Source organism: Centruroides vittatus, unplaced genomic scaffold (genome assembly GCF_030686945.1).
Source record: "Centruroides vittatus isolate TY-2023 unplaced genomic scaffold, ASM3068694v2 contig_458, whole genome shotgun sequence".
Taxonomy (NCBI): Eukaryota; Metazoa; Arthropoda; class Arachnida; order Scorpiones; family Buthidae; genus Centruroides; species Centruroides vittatus.
This window is the reverse complement of record NW_027122254.1, coordinates 629,925-646,094: the sequence shown is the minus strand read 5'-3', so window position 1 is coordinate 646,094 and position 16,170 is coordinate 629,925. Positions and strand designations below refer to the sequence as shown.

The 16,170-nt window shown below is 35.3% G+C and overlaps 1 protein-coding gene across 1 annotated transcript; it reads right to left on the bottom strand.

Annotated features, from left to right (window-relative positions):
* Positions 1-5,706: 5,706 nt before the first annotated feature.
* LOC136977402 (cytochrome P450 2F2-like) lies at positions 5,707-10,359 on the bottom strand. The gene is made up of 8 exons (XM_067272868.1): positions 10,103-10,359; positions 9,883-10,019; positions 9,712-9,812; positions 9,337-9,638; positions 9,153-9,268; positions 8,821-9,076; positions 8,564-8,751; positions 5,707-5,989 (listed from the first exon to the last, which is right to left on the bottom strand). The coding sequence occupies exons 1-8, from the start codon at positions 10,318-10,320 to the stop codon at positions 5,811-5,813; spliced, it is 1,497 nt and encodes a 498-aa protein (XP_067128969.1). The 5' UTR covers positions 10,321-10,359; the 3' UTR covers positions 5,707-5,810.
* Between the last annotated feature and the right edge of the window lie 5,811 nt (positions 10,360-16,170).

Sequence of the window (16,170 nt, the reverse complement as noted above, 5' to 3'; positions counted from 1 at the left end):
AATTTTAGGAAAGTAAGCATCGTCGGCTCTCTTCTTACCTAAATTTCTAAATAATTCTGGAAGAAATTTCCGTAGAATTTTAAATTTTAATTTGCTTAAGTGTAGTTAATACAGAATACTTACCATTTTGGTTTCTGTCAACTTGTAAGTTGTCTTTGAATTTTGTCAAAGCCACCACCAAGTGACTACATAGACAAAAATCAAATTTCGATCTCTCTAGCAGTTCCACCGAATTCTGGATTTCCGTTCGGATCTTGCAGAATATTTTCTTATTGGGTACGAGACACGATGCTGAATAAAAAACAATTTTATTTACAGAATCAAATCGGAGGAAAGAATATCCCAAACAGAAAAACAAAAACTCACTTTTACAATTGGTCGGCGGTGCCCTTAAAATTGTGAAAAATACTGTCACGGTAAGAAAAAGGATTTTCTGTAATTATATAAAAATTTTTTATTAGTTTAGTAATTGATAGTCACATGAGAAGATAGAAATTTTAACCATGAATACTATAATAAACACAATTACCTCAGCAGCATGTTATTAATTCACTAACTATTCAGGTTTCGTTAGTACTACACATTTAATACCTTTTGTAGCATGTTTACTACTTACTTTTAGTACTTTAGTATATTAATAACAGTTACTAAAGTAGTCATATTAACAACAAATCTGTTAAGATACTATAATAATAGTAGTAATGCAGAATTTACAATTCATTTAGTATTTTAACGGCATGTTTACTATTCATGTTTGTTACTTCAGTAATACCTTTTTGCAGCTTGTTTACTATTCACTTTTAATGTTTTAACATGTTTAAGAACAGTTACTGAAGTAGCAATGTGACCAACAAACATGATAAGATACTAAACATGAATATAAACTCTATTAATGTTATAGTAATTTTCATGTTTAGTACTTTAGCATGTTTATTATCTTAGAAGTAGACGTGAAAGTAAAATTATTGAATTTTCATCGTTGTGAAAGGTAATTTACTATCTGATCTCTCTACTTACAGTTTTTATGGTATTAATGGATTGTGTGATAAGAGCACGTTCTTCATTTATTGTTTGTTCTAATTTTTCTGAAAAAAAAGGCCTTTTCTTAAAGAATTAAGGTTAACGCCAGGAAAAAAACTTTGAAAACAAAACTTCAGGCGATGTTCTAGATTTTGGAGGAAACCCGGAAGTGAATGATGATGGGAGTGCCTCTTGATTCTTAGTTTTTTTTCTTTAATAAAAAATGTGTGTACTTTTCTAGATGATTATCGTTCAGGTATGTGCCATTGAACGTGTAGAATACTATGATGAAAATTTGGATAGAAGCCAAAGCTTCTATTCAAAATTAATGATTAGTTTATGGTAAATTCATAATTGATGCTCATATGGTGATCATAATTGATGCTCATCGTATCAAATTGAATGCCAGGATGAGTATCGATTAGGAGAAACATCAGCAGTTAACAGAATAACCTAACGAACGAATTATCCGTTCAGCTCCATCACTTTCTCTACATCAGCATAATTTGTTGTACATAATACCATGCGGATGTCAAGAAAGAAGATAAAAAAATTCAAACAGGATAATGCGATAGCAGCATCCTGTTTGGATTTTTTCGAATGCGATAGCATCATCCTGTTTGCTAAAATCATTATTATTCTCTACATGGATAATTTGATCATTTATAGTACATAGAGATTATTTATGTTGGAAGTCTTCTAAGGAGCATGTTAGTGTGAAAACTCCCATACAAATTTCGTTAATATACTTTTATAATAATAAATTTCTGACCCTAGGCTATGGTATTTGAAAGAATTACTACTATTATAGGAATAAAACTTACCTCCATGGCATTGATAATGGTCAGATATGGACAGTTGGACGTCGACTTTCGATTTAAGTGAAGTTGCTCCAATTCATAAAACTTATAACGCCCTATCTTAACCCATTTCTAAGGTACTGATGTCAGTCCCGATCCACTTTCTCGCGGTCAATATGTGAATTAGTAATCCACATTCCCGTAAATTCCCTTTTTATACATCTGCTTGTTCGAAAATGTATTTTGTTAACTCCTTTCACTGTACAGGCGCACGTGTTTGTTTCTCGTTGAAAGTCCTTTGCGTTCATTTACAAGATGTACAGTACAATCGCTAATGTAGTACTAAATTCCGTTTATTTTGAATGTTTTTTTCTATTTTAAATCAGCAAAAACTTAAATTACCCTCCCGCGATTATGAAATTATTGAATGCTTAAATCAGTATAGCTGGCGAGACACATTGTGGCAACAAATTAATAATTGAGAACACATCGAACGAATCGTTCGGTAAACCACCCGATAATATGTATTTAGCGCGTGTTCCTACGATTTACACCTTTGATACCTTTTTTTAATGTGGGTGTACTGAGAAGTTGCAATGAAGTTTCATTGACAGGCGGATTTGGAATAATTAAAGATGCGGAGGAGAGGATTTATCCATTAAAATTGATGTAAATAATATAATATTTTATACGAAATGTGTGTGAAAGGTATCTAAATACTTGTTTTCAGGCATAGACACTTAAAAATTATCTTTGAAATTTAATTATATAGGGAAAGTCGTAGTTCAATAAAGCCTCAACGAGTGTTTATCCTATGCTGAGGCTTTGTTAGAAGGCTCTATTTTACCATCTTATAATATAAAACAAATGCAAGGTGTTTTATAATATAAAACAAATGTATAACCTGTGACACTAACGGTGTCACAGGTTATACATTTTAAACTGTTTCGTAATAAAGTCTGCATGATATAATCGATTATTATAACTCGCAAATAGTGTAATGACTTTTGCGAGGTCACCAGATAATTTGAACCATTTACAATGAAATTTAGCCAAGAAAATTAACATTTATCTTCACTTAATTTAGTAAATAAGCAGATATTTAACTCATAAAACATGCAGAACGCCTCGCTAATATCACAAAGTAGAATGGGAGTTCATTAGCATAATTACTTGTGTACTACTAAATTAATGAGGGGGGCGTAAAAAAACAATTTTTACGCGTTAAATCGCATTTTAAAACGTAATTTTATCACACATTTCGTAACAAGTATTAAAATTATTCACGTTTATTTATTCCTTTTCTGGAATCGTATCGAAAATTTTAAACAATGGTTCGATCCCGCTGTTTATTACGTAATGACCCCCTTTTAAACAGCAAGTTCGTACGACTGCACCAATTTTGGTATTGTTACTTTCGCTAAATTAGGTACAATACATTGCTTAGGGAGCTGGTGTGCTAGAAGACACAGAGAAGCGAAGCCCAAACGTTCTAGAACATTTAATGGGGCTCGTAAAAAAAAGTACGCGACGAAGAATTTAGTGTTTTGTTGTGGATAATTTATCAAGATTTTTCAAGGAATTATCGAGATAAAAAGTTGTAATAATATATATATATTTTTTTTTTACGTCTGTTTTTCCAGATGACCTCTTTTATTAACCTGAAAATGAATGGTGTATCCGCTCGTGCATTCGAACTGTCGACTTTTAAATCACATTTACCCTCGATTAAATTCTTTACAAACACGAAAACTGGTTGCTTTTTGTGCAATTCTTCTGTTCGATTTAAATTTGTTAATTTCATTATTTTATACGTAATTTAACAAATTTATGTAATAACAGGACTTGAAAGAGGTGAGTTGGTAGTCACCCCTTTCCGCAGGCCCTTGGCTTATCAAAAGAAAGTGTTAATTTACAACGTGTTTTTAGTGTAAAAATATTAAATTTTGGGGCACCTCTGCGTTCTAGATTTTAGTCAAGTGGCATCCTCCATGTGGGCCTACTTAAACTCAAACAATGTTGAATAGTGGAATTTTAATTACAATCAGTCATATATAAAATTGATCTCTTACGGAAAATGTGGTAAAGGGACCTCCAATGATTAGGGCCTGCCCTTCCATATTCATGTTGGTATACGAATTTATACAAAACTTTTAAATTGCTAGAAAATATTTTAGGTTGGTTACTAAAAATGCTTGTCGTTGTAAGTAAACTTAATACCCATAACTGAAACAATGAGAACAACTATTCATAAATTTATTATTTGTATAATATACTGTTATAATTTAGGGTGGGTCTAAAGTCCCTTACACCCTTTTCATTCCAAAAGTAGTGAAAATATTTTGTTGATTTATTGATAGTTATGGAGAAGAGGATGGGACTTTTTTCGTTGACCTTCAAAAATCATTTTGCTCGCTTTATATAGTGTAGTGTTGTCATTTTGCACCGTTGCAAAATGATGTGTAATCGAAAAAATTAAAACCCGTCTAAACATCTAGCAAAGAGTTGCATAACTTTCCCGGCGTTATGAGATTTTTATCTTAATAAATAAATAGATAAAATTGTGTGCGACGTCACCTGTTGCGAGATATTTTTATTAAAAACTTTCTATATTTTAAACTAGCGACGTGTGCCTGGCGTTTCTCGGATTTTTGAGGGATGTGAAATTGTCGTATATAGCTTAGTGTCGATTCTAGGTCCTCATACTAACTTTGTTTCATATCGGTTTAAAAATAAAGATTTGTATAAAGGATGAACCAACAAGAATTGATTTTTATATATGTAGATTATAAAATGGAGGGACTTAATTTCGAAGGTAAAGATGAATTTTATAAACAAAACTTGTAAATGCTGACAAAACAAAATCTTCAATGAGTACGACCCCAACGGGTGACCATCCTCTATCCATCCCCTCGACCTTTCACAACTAAAATTTAATAGCATCAAGGATCCTTATACACAAGCTACCGTGCCGAATTTCGTTTCTTAATCTTCACCCCATCCTGAGATATTAAACGAAATGGACGCCCTCAGACACATGAAATTTTTTTTTTTTTTTTTTTGCTATATTTTGACTTCGCTTCAGGGGTTTCAAATCGTGGAGATTTGCGAAAATCCCTAAGTGTCAAATTTGATACGATTCTAATACTTTTCCTTCTTGTGTATACATAACAGCCAAAAAAGTAAAATTCTCATATTTAGCCTATACTCTTCTGTATAAGCAGTGCCCAGGGCACGGTTTGGGCCCCTTTTGTCATGGGCTCTTAAACGTCTCTTAACAGCGCTTAATAGTAGTTAAGACCAAATTATACCGAGTCCATCAGTGACCGAGTGGATAAAACCGCCGAACACTGGTATTTGCAGGTTCGCGCTTGGCCACGTGGAGTTTTCCGAATTTTCTTCACGTTTTTTTTTTTTTTTTTTTTTTAACTCTTTCCGCCCTGTGGGCACTAAGAGGGCCTCTTTTAGTAGGCCCATTATGGGTTCGGCCAGGCCCACAATGGGGCGACCGGGTGGTGAGGGACGGGGCCCGACATATCCGAACGGACCACCCCCCGAAAAATTCCTGGGGATTATTCGACCCGTTCGGATTCGATCCCGGGTCCCCCAGAGCGGTAGGCTGCCACCTTTACCGCTCGGCCATCCGGCCGTCTTTCTTCACGTTTATAACACCTAACTAAAAGCCAGTTTCCCATAGAATGACTTCCCGGGAGGCATACTTCTTGGCAACTCTCCCATGAAAGTAACATTTACTCGAACTAATGATCATCCACTTTTCACTTGACGTAACGTGACCTTGGATAAGACCGCGACACGTGGGCGATCTGCTAAGTGGGAGTGCCTCCCGAGAACCTGAAAATTTTATTCTGAGAAAATATAACAGTTCCAATATAATTATAAATACAAAATAAAAAGTATACAAAAGTAATGCATTTTAAACAATTTTTACATTATTTTTTAAGAGTTCAGAATTTAGATAGAGAATTAATTTTATTCTCTTTCCACAAAGTGCAACTTTTGAGGTTTTGATATATAAACTATGCCAAAATTTCCTTCTAAATCTAAATCTTTCCCTTCCGGTGGTTTAATTGTAAAATTCTGCAGAATAGTTGTAAAGTATAAAAATATCTCTTCTTTGGCCATACCTTCTCCTGGGCAGGACATCCTTCCTGTAGGAATAAAAATTGAATAATTATTAAATATGGAGTCAAAGGTAAATAAATTACGGGATTTAAAAAGAGTAATTGTAAAACTATAGCCAATTTTTCAATTTGATTTCTGTGGCATTGTGAACTACGTTGATCTCATGCACTAGTAAATGGTTGCAGGTTCGTGCCTGACCAACCAGTTGGCCACGTGGAGTCTTCAAATTTCTTCGTGTGTCTGACATTTGAATAGGGACCAGTTTTCCATAGAAAGTCTTCCAAGGAGCCACTCCCCCTGGCAGATCGCCCACGTGTTGCGTTTCCTTTCCCAATCAATCTTACTATTATAAAGTTTGCCGATTGTGTGCGATTCTCGGGACGATCAAGGAGTCGAGACAATCGTGCGTGGGCGTGATATTCACAGAGAGACAGGCTTACCATTTACTTTTTCCCGTTTAATAAAATATATTCTTACATAATATTCTATATTCTTGTCGTAACAATTCTCTTTTGATATATTTTGATAGAAGAGAATCCAGTAAAAGTTCGAATGTCACGTTGAATGTCCCTCGTTGATTGGTATTCAGGATCGACAGGTCCTGGGCTCGTTGTTAAGCTCGGACATAACAGATTTTGGAAAAAGAATGAATCTATGAATCTTTCTCCAAAATCTGTTTTAAAAAGAGAGAGAGAGAGAGAGAGAGAGAACAACAATGGGAGAACGAACGAATTGGGAGACCTCACACTATCATGCATTTGCCCTTAGTGATCCTAGTGAGCTGCAATGCAATATTAGTTCACAAAGGATCATTATGCACAAATGGAAAAATTGCCACACCCCTAATGATCAAATTTTAATAAATACTAATAGGCAAACCTTCAATGAGGTCGATCTGCATGGTTGAGGATGAAAAAAAATGTCCCGATCCTAACTACACTGCCAAAATGGAAATGCCAATGCCAAGAAGGAGGTATATCAATGTAATAAGTCATGTATCCTTCAAACTGATTTATTACATTATATATATATATATATATATAATATATAATGTAATAAATCAGTTTGAAGGATACAACTCACAGGACATATACATCCTGTATATATCGATATATCCTGTGAGTTGTGTCCTTCAAACTGATAATAAATGTACAGTGGCACAGCAATGCAAATTAAAAGTTTCCAATAAACATGTCGAACTGTTTAAGCATTAGTGTCTCTATGGAAAGCTGTAGTGATATTAGCTACAACGTACAGAATGACAACGAATGGCCTCGTTCAAACTGGATTAATTATTGGCAATTAATCCAGTTTGAATGAGGCCGAGTAGTAGACCACGAAAGGGAGGATTTACATTTCGTGAGATAGCGGAAACAGTGCGTTGACACATGTCTACCATGTACAACTGTTGGCAGCCATAATCCAAAGAAGGCACTACTACCAGTAGACCAGAACCACCACTTCCAGACCCCCTCGGCCCACTTGAAAGAGAGAAGATTGGCACATACGCAGGATGTTCTTGGCGGATTGAAAGGCATTTGCAGTGGAAATCCGATGTCACTACAAGAACTGTTTGGAACAATCTACTGGAGAGTAGCTCTGGTCCAAGTAGTGAGTGGTATGTTTGCCATTGTCAGAGGCATTTTCAGTGGTGCTGCGCAAGAGCTCATTGGAGGGCAGGACAGAATTCTGTGATATTCATAGACGAGGACTACTTTTGCATTGGTACCAGTGATGGCCTTACATATCAGGGGGAAGGCTGGAGAACGTCTGTTAGCATGCAGCACCCATTGTCAACATACTGATCCAATCCTAGATACTATGGTCTGGGAGGAATTTATAACAACAGGATCTCCTGGTGATTATCTCAAACACCATGGCAACAAATGTTTACATGACAATAGTGATCAAACCCAATGTTCTGCCATTCATGAACAGTTTTGACAAGATAACACTCGTTCTCATATTGCAGCTGCTGCGTTGAAATCTTGAAGAACTGCAATGCACTTCAAGATTTCAACGTATTATCCTGGCCGGCAAGATCGTGAGATCTTTCGCCAATACAGACCTGCGTGGGACATGATTGAATGACCCCCCGGCTCATCCGCAACCAGCAACAACCATTGCAGATCCGATCCTACAGGAGCAGCAAAAGGATGAGCAGAATACCTGTCATTGCGAATTAATATATTATCAGTTTATGATTATTTACATAAATATTATTATTTGCTTCTCTGAATCGTCTCAGAAAATGGGATTGAATCGGATTGAGATTGATGATATTAGGCAACGCAACACATGGTCGATCTGACAAGGGAAAGATGCCTCCTGGGATGTCTTTTATGAGAAAATGGCTGGTATTTAGGTGTTAAACACGTGAAGAAAATCCAGAAAACTCCATGCGGTCAGTCCATTGCCGAGGCGCGAATCCGCGACCATCTACTCTCGACTACTAGTGGACGAAAATAGATTGAGGACATAATGATAAAGATCGGTTAGAGAGAAAAACTGGTAGTTGGGAATAGAAACACAAATAACAGAAAGAAAAGATTATTACTCTAGAATACGATAAATCGAATATAACAATATAAACAACATACCATATGAAAATGGAATATAAAATTCATGTCGAATAAGTTTACTTCCAGTTTCATCTAAAAATCTTTCAGGTCGAAAGACTTCAGGATCTTTCCAATAATTTTTATCATTATGGATAGCCCAGATATTTGCTAAAACGATACTGCCCTTAGGTATTTTGAAGCTTTTCACCATTGTATCCTCTAGACAACTGTGTAATAATCAATTATTAGGGATAATTTATAACTTTTTTCTTATATTTTGAGAAATTCTTACGTACTATCTGAGAATATTCAGAGGAGCAATAGTTTTCCATCTTTGTAGTTCATAAATTACAGCTTGAGTGAATGGAAGTTTTGGGTGATCAGCCCAGTCTGGAAAGCGATGTTTTCCTATAGTGTTATCGATTTCTTGCTGAACACGCTTTTGAACACTTGGATATTTTGCCATGGTAAGAAAAGCCCATGATAAACTCTCTCTAATAGTTCCACTTCCAGCACCAAACAGCTGTTGCGTCGTTTGAATCAGCATGTCCTCTAATCATGAAATTTTTAAAATTTATAAATCATTTCAACATTACATTTATTAAATCTAAAATTAAAAAAAATATACCATCAAAATAAGATTTGCTATCGCCATTTCTCCTTTTTAATTCGGTTAAATAGCCATCGATATAATCTCTTATGTTATTGCTGTCCAAGGTCATTTCATGTTCTTGAATTTCTTGTCTACAAAAAATCATCGTGTCAAAATAATGCTTCATTTATAATTTTCATAGAATTTAATGAAGACGTACTTTACGAACGTCGTAACATTATTCACGGCCGTAACTGCTTCTTTGTAATCGAAAAAACTAAAATGGCGCACCAATGGTCTTAACCAGGGAATGAATGTTAGAAAAAAATTTTTACCGATAAACTTTCCTAAGGTTTTTAAACCATGATCTAGTAATTTTCTTTCCTTAGAATTATACTCGAGTCGTCTTCCAAATACTAAAGAGCTTATAACGTTTGATACACTAGGAGTCAATATTTCATTGGCTAAAAGTGGCTCCCCGTTAAAACGCTTAAATTCTTTGATAACAAGAGATATTTCTTCCTGCCAATAATGAATTTTTTAAATTATAAATTACAGAAGCGAAATATGGAACAAGATTAAAATATATCCATACCTTAATAAATTCCTCCATTTTATTCTTTCCTAAACCAAGATCACGAAGAACGTGCAAGATGAATCGACGTTGCTCTAACCATAGTTTACCACCAAATCCAGCTGTAATTAGTGAATATTTTATAAAATATACTCTACAAGTTTTTAAAATATATTAAATTTTATAACTTACTTTTAGTATATTTGATTTTATTTAACAGATCAAAAGGCATCTGTGGAGGACGAGCGAGAATATTAGAATTGTTTAAGCCCTCCTTTATAGAGGAATAGTCGTTCAAAATGACGGTGTATCGACTACCCAAATATACACTAAATTTAAAAAAATGTATATATATATATTTAATAATATAATAGTTTATTTAAAATATACAATATATTTTATTATGTCTCACCTGATTATCTCACCGTATTTAACTCGCAACTTATAGAATTTTTGGGGTGCATTTTTGATAATGAAAGGCAAGTAGCCAACAATTGGTAGTCCTAATGGCCCGGGAGGAAGATTTTGTCTTTTGTATAAAATACGATGAGTAAAATACGCAACCGTCACTATTAAAATGAAAGTGGATATCAAAGTATTTTCCCGTGTCCATTCTATGAGAGTATCCATTATGAATCCCTTGTGTAACGATTTACTCGAATATTTATATCAAATATTAATTTTTGCTGCATCACTTATCGTCTTCTTATCTCAATTTACTATTACATGAGCAGAGTTCGTGTTTTTATCTGGTATCAATCAGTGTTTAAACGTCGACAGACGTGTTGCACAAGTGTTACTTTTTTAATTTCCGAATTTGTGAAACTCTCTCCTTCCCGTGGACACTAAAAAAGCCCTTTTTAGCAAACCCCATACGGGTTCGGCCAGGCCAAAGGCCTCTAAATTAGGGGTGGTCAACCTATGGCACGAGTGCTCAAAGTGACACGTACTGTACTGTACAGTACGGAGTAATCATCTGGCACGTAACATGTCATACGATTTCGATTTATCATCTGTCTTTTTCGATCATCCTTTTTTCAATCGGCTTTCTTACATTTATTCTAATTAATTTTTCCTACTGATATGAGATTTTATTATTAAAATATCAATATCATTGTTGTTCGCTTCGTATCTTGTAGAGTCTATTATCATTTTGGTGATTCTATCCAATTCAACTTTTATATTATTAACTAGCAGATAAGCCCAGTATTGCCCGGGCAAACGATAACAACACCAAAGAATAAGATTAGAAGTACGAAATAATCTATTAGATTTTTTCTACTCAACACTTATATTATAGTATTTAATTGAGTCAACGTCTACTAATTAAAAGTGGTCTACTGGTATTTGAAAAGTGATCCGTGTTAGACAGGTTGTGATGGCCCCCACGTGATCGAAGTTGCTATTAAACACTTTCGATTCCACGCAGGCAAGTGCTATGTGCTACCTGTCGTGCTATATCGTTGTCGCAGTAATTAAATGAATGTAATATATACAGTCAAATCCGTCTAAAACGGAATCTCAATAGACCAGACAGTTCTTCAGTAGTAGACAGGTTTCCGCTATATACAGGTTACCTGCTATGCTTATCTCTTGATTAAAGCGATTAATAAATTTCTCGATGTTACTGCGTATATCAAAAGCGTATTAATCATATACAGTGGTGCTGCATAAGTTCTTGTTAAATTTGCGTTAAATCGGATAAAGATACCGATTTTTCCGTTATACGGCCCGATTTACCTTTCCGTTTCCGCGTTGGACAGGTTCCGTTATAGACAGGTTTGACTAGATCTATTTCTGTAAGAATTATCAATATATTTAGTCTATTATTTATTTAACTAAATAATTTTCTAATAGATGGCGCTACGTGTTAAGCCAGCAAATCGACTATGGATGGAAATCTATACACAGTCGAGTCCGCATAAGTCGACACCCCAAGGGGAAGTGAAAATGTGTCGAGTTATTCGATGTGACGACTAAAGCGAAGTCGGAAAAAAACCAGAAAAATACAATTAGGAAAATACAGTAGTGCGTTATACAGTAGTATAGGCTTACAATACATTGTGTCCTCCATTTACAATTACTCTGTACATGAAAAACTGAAAAATTCGTTTAGCGTTGTTTGTTTTGAGCACTTAACTGTTCTCACTTAACTGATCACTTAACTCGACTTTCGTTGAAAAAGAAAGTCGAGAGACTTTCTTTTTCAACGATCACGAACGCCTTGAAAACATCATCTTCGCAATTGTCAATCGTTGGCAAGTAACGTCTAAGGATTCTTAATGCCTCTGGCGTGAGAAAATGCAAAATTGGATTCTGGTGTGACGTTGATGTAGATTGTATATTTTCTTTTTGTTTATCTGTTATTATTTTATACATAAAAATGCATAAAATGTTAAGGCATTTTTATTAATATGTATATATATAATTAATAATATTAATATATTATTATATTATTAAATATATATTAATAAATAAATCTAGTCCCCTCCTGAAAAAAATGAGTCCGCACCACACGTGCGGAGTGAATTCATTTTTTCAGGAGGGGTGACGACTTATCGGAGTGTGGGACAGCAAAAGTATGCCGACTTATCCAGTGGTGACGAGTTAAACGGTGTCGAGCAGTGGCGTGCCGTGACATTTGATGATAGGGAAGCTGTGTTTCTGTAAGAAACCGACTTTCAGGGGCAATCAATTAATTGCGCGTCAGGGCCCGTTCGTATTCGTTTGTTCGATAAGCCAGTAAAAACCGTATACTTCTTTAAATGTATTTTTAATAGATTATCCGACGTACTTAATAAATAAAAAAGTTCAATATAATTACCTCCGTTATTAGATTCAATAAATTCCCTATGCCCTCTAAATGCCAATTCTTGCTTTGAGAAAAGTCATATAACATCTATTAATTTAGATATATCTATTAATCGTAATTATCTTGTTATAATTTTCAATATTTATTTTATATTGTCTACCAATGTTAAATTCTATTCCTCTTTGATTTCCAAATTGCTTCAATTTTACGAAAGAATCGTCATTCGTCATAAATTTTATCGTCGAAATGTCGAAATTTTTTGTTGACGTATTTATATTTAATTTAGGCATTGGTCTTTGTCTTTTAATAATGTTTTCTTTTTCATTATACGGTCTTGAGCCAAAACTATTTTAAAATAAATTTTTGAATCACTAGCCACGATATAAGGGCTAAAATTAAAATTATCAGAAAAACTTACTTGGTAAAACAAAATGTGTGACGAACCTAGTACAAAAAATTCTTCAATTGTATGAATATACTTTTAATGAAACTTATAATTAAATATAACTTTGTGAAGAAACGTACATAAAAGTAACAAAATATTCTTTTTAAATCTTAAAACAATCCACTTAGTGAAATACTGTAGCTCTCTACGAGTGGCTAATGAATGGAATCAGAGACGGTCTAGGTAGGTGTGTCCGTGCCAAATCCCGAGGGTGCCGATACCGGTCAATGTCAAATGCCTCTTTTGTCGCGTCACTAGTATATATCAAAGGACGCGACGGGGTTGTTGTAGATTTTAAACGTTTCTCACCATAGCTGTAAAAATCTAAATATGTTAAACTTAACAGATTGTCCGTCGTTCGTTTTCTAACTAATTCGTTTTAGGATCGAGTGTTCACGGAAATTTCCAAAATTTACAACTTTTCGGTCACTCTCATTGAACTGGAGAAATTTTTGTCTTTATTACATCTAATATTACGAAGAGATCAGACCCCACTGTACTCGGCAAGAGATTGGTTCGGTTAAGCTTCTGTTTAAGTAAAATTTCGGCTCTTTCATCGGGGTTTTATTTATGTTTCTAATTCCCTAATCGCTTAATTATTTAACTACTTCTTAAATAGAAATAAGTCGAAACCGGTTACTTTGTTCTCGAATATCTGTAGTCTTGGGAAAGAAGTGAAAAGAAATTTTTATGACAACCGATTCATAAATCGTAAATTTAAGGAAAATAAATTCTAGAGCTTTTTTTGTACCATTGTACGTCTCATTCATTAAATTTGGTTGTAAATGATGCAACCAAAGTAACGGTTAATTTTTTTATCACTGTACTAGAATTGTACACGTTTTTTCTGCATCCCCTTACAGATGGGACATACTAAATCGTAATATCACCGGTTTAACATTGAAATCCGTAAGTAATATAAGACGGGAGAGCAGAATAAACGCGGAATAAATGTATCAAATATTTTAATGGATTTTTTAAAACTCCTGTCAACTATACAGAACTATCATAAAAACATGCCAGTAAATTCCTATCGGTTGGGTTAAGTTATAAATCTAGTCTAGGATGGGCAACCTTTTTTATAACATGGGCCAGAATAAATTTTACGTTTTTTCCGCGGGCCGTAGTAGTTAATTGACGCTTTCTTGTGACTCGTAATTTTTTTAGTCTGCAAATATGAAATAAATAAATAAAAAGTTAATTACTACATTTATTTCTCTTATCGTTTTCGAAAATTACTAAGAATTGGAAAAATAACTATTAATTAGTTATTTTTCCAATTTAATAATCTATTAAAGATCTCGCGGGCCGGATAGAAACTTTTCGCCAGCCGTAGCTGGCCCGCGGGCCGGGGGTTGTCCGCCGTTGATCTAGTCTACTCGTGATTCACATAATCGGGCGAGGGTGGCCGAATATCTAGCAGGCGGCTATATCCCGGAGCGGTTGTGGGCTGTTAAAGTCGGACTCTTTACGCGTGTGTCGCTTCTACCAGCTAAACAGTGACGTTGGTGCTCTGTAAAGCGCATGCGCCAATGCCTATAATCTGGCTGCTTGGAAGTTGACAGGCAGGTGGCTAACAGCCCACAACCGCTCCGGAATATAAAGTAGGACTCTTTATGCGTGTGTCGCTTCTACCAGCTAAACCGGGTGAGGTTGGTGCTCTGTAAACCGCATGTGACAATGCCTATATAATCTGGCTGATTGGAAACTGACCCGGTTTCGACACTCCTTCCGCCACCGAATTATTCGAATATACAATAACAATCTTATCGTTTTATTCACATGTTGTATAGAAATTTGTAAAAGATACATAATGCAGTTATAATAAAATATTAATTTTAATTAATGCAAAGTACGTTAAAATATGAAAATTTATATTTTATAAAATACAAGGGAAGGTCATTGGAAGGTGGAATCGGCGCTTCCATCGCTTCCAATGACGGCACGCCACTGCAGAACTGTCATAAAAACATCATACCAGTAAATTCTTATCGGTTGGATTAAGTTATAAATTTACTCATGATTCACATAATCGGGCGAGGGCGGCCAAATATCGGGTGTACTATAGATTACCACCTATGGAATTTCAGGACTTTGATTATATATTTGAACTCAGGGGACCGAGACGAGTTCAACGGTACCTATTTTTGGACCGGAGACGAAAAGTAAAAAAGTTATCATACTTTTTCACTTACCATACTTTTTTAATGCTCTCATGAAGATGGCACCGTAGTTGCTAGTATTGCCATCTTGCGGTAAAGTCTGCAAACCATGACGTCGGACTACGGTCATCTCCGGGAGGGTTAAACACGCGATACGAGAGCGGAAAGAGCGACGCGACTTCCGATCATCGCGCGATCGCCATTTCGGTTAATGTTACATATGGCAGCGAACATGGCGGCCGTTCCCACTGTTCGTGCTTCCGACTGACCTCTCGTATGGGAGCCACCACATGCCGCCATGTGCTAAACTAGTGATCAATTCACGGTAGTTCTTGAACAAAGTAAAAAAAAAAGGGGGAAACATGTACTAAAGGCAATTTTAACGGCAAGCGACGCGACTCCCTATCATCGCGCGATCGCCGAAAAAAGTATGATAACTTTTTTATTTTTCGTCTCCGGTCCAAAAGTAGAGAATCGTTGAACTCGTCTCGGTCCCCTGAGTTCAGATATATACCCAAACACACGAAATTCCATAGGTGGTAATCTATAGTATCCCCTAAATATCCAGCAGGGAGGCGGCTAACAGCTTAGGACCGGTCCTGGATAGAATTGGAAGCGTTATGTGTGTGTAGCTTCTACCAGCTAAACCGGGTGAGGTTGGTGCTCTATAAAGCGCATGCGCGAATGAGTATAATCTGGGTGTTTGGAAGCTGACAATACAGCGCTTCCATTCCGCCACTAATATTCGAATATACAATAGCAATCTTATCGTTTTTTTCACATGTAGTATACAAATTTGTAATAAGATACATAATGCGGTTATAATAAAATATTAATTTTAATTATATGAAAATAATCGCACAATATATATTTATTTTTTAGAAAATACAAGGAAAGCGGCGCTTCCATCGTTTCCAACGACGGCATGCCACTGATATAAATATATCTTTTGTATGTTCTTTAGATAATGTATCATGATTTACAGAAATGTCTTCAGCTAATGTGGTTTCTTCTCTAAATGTTGATGTTTCAAAAGTTGTTGATGGCGTAACAGTCATATG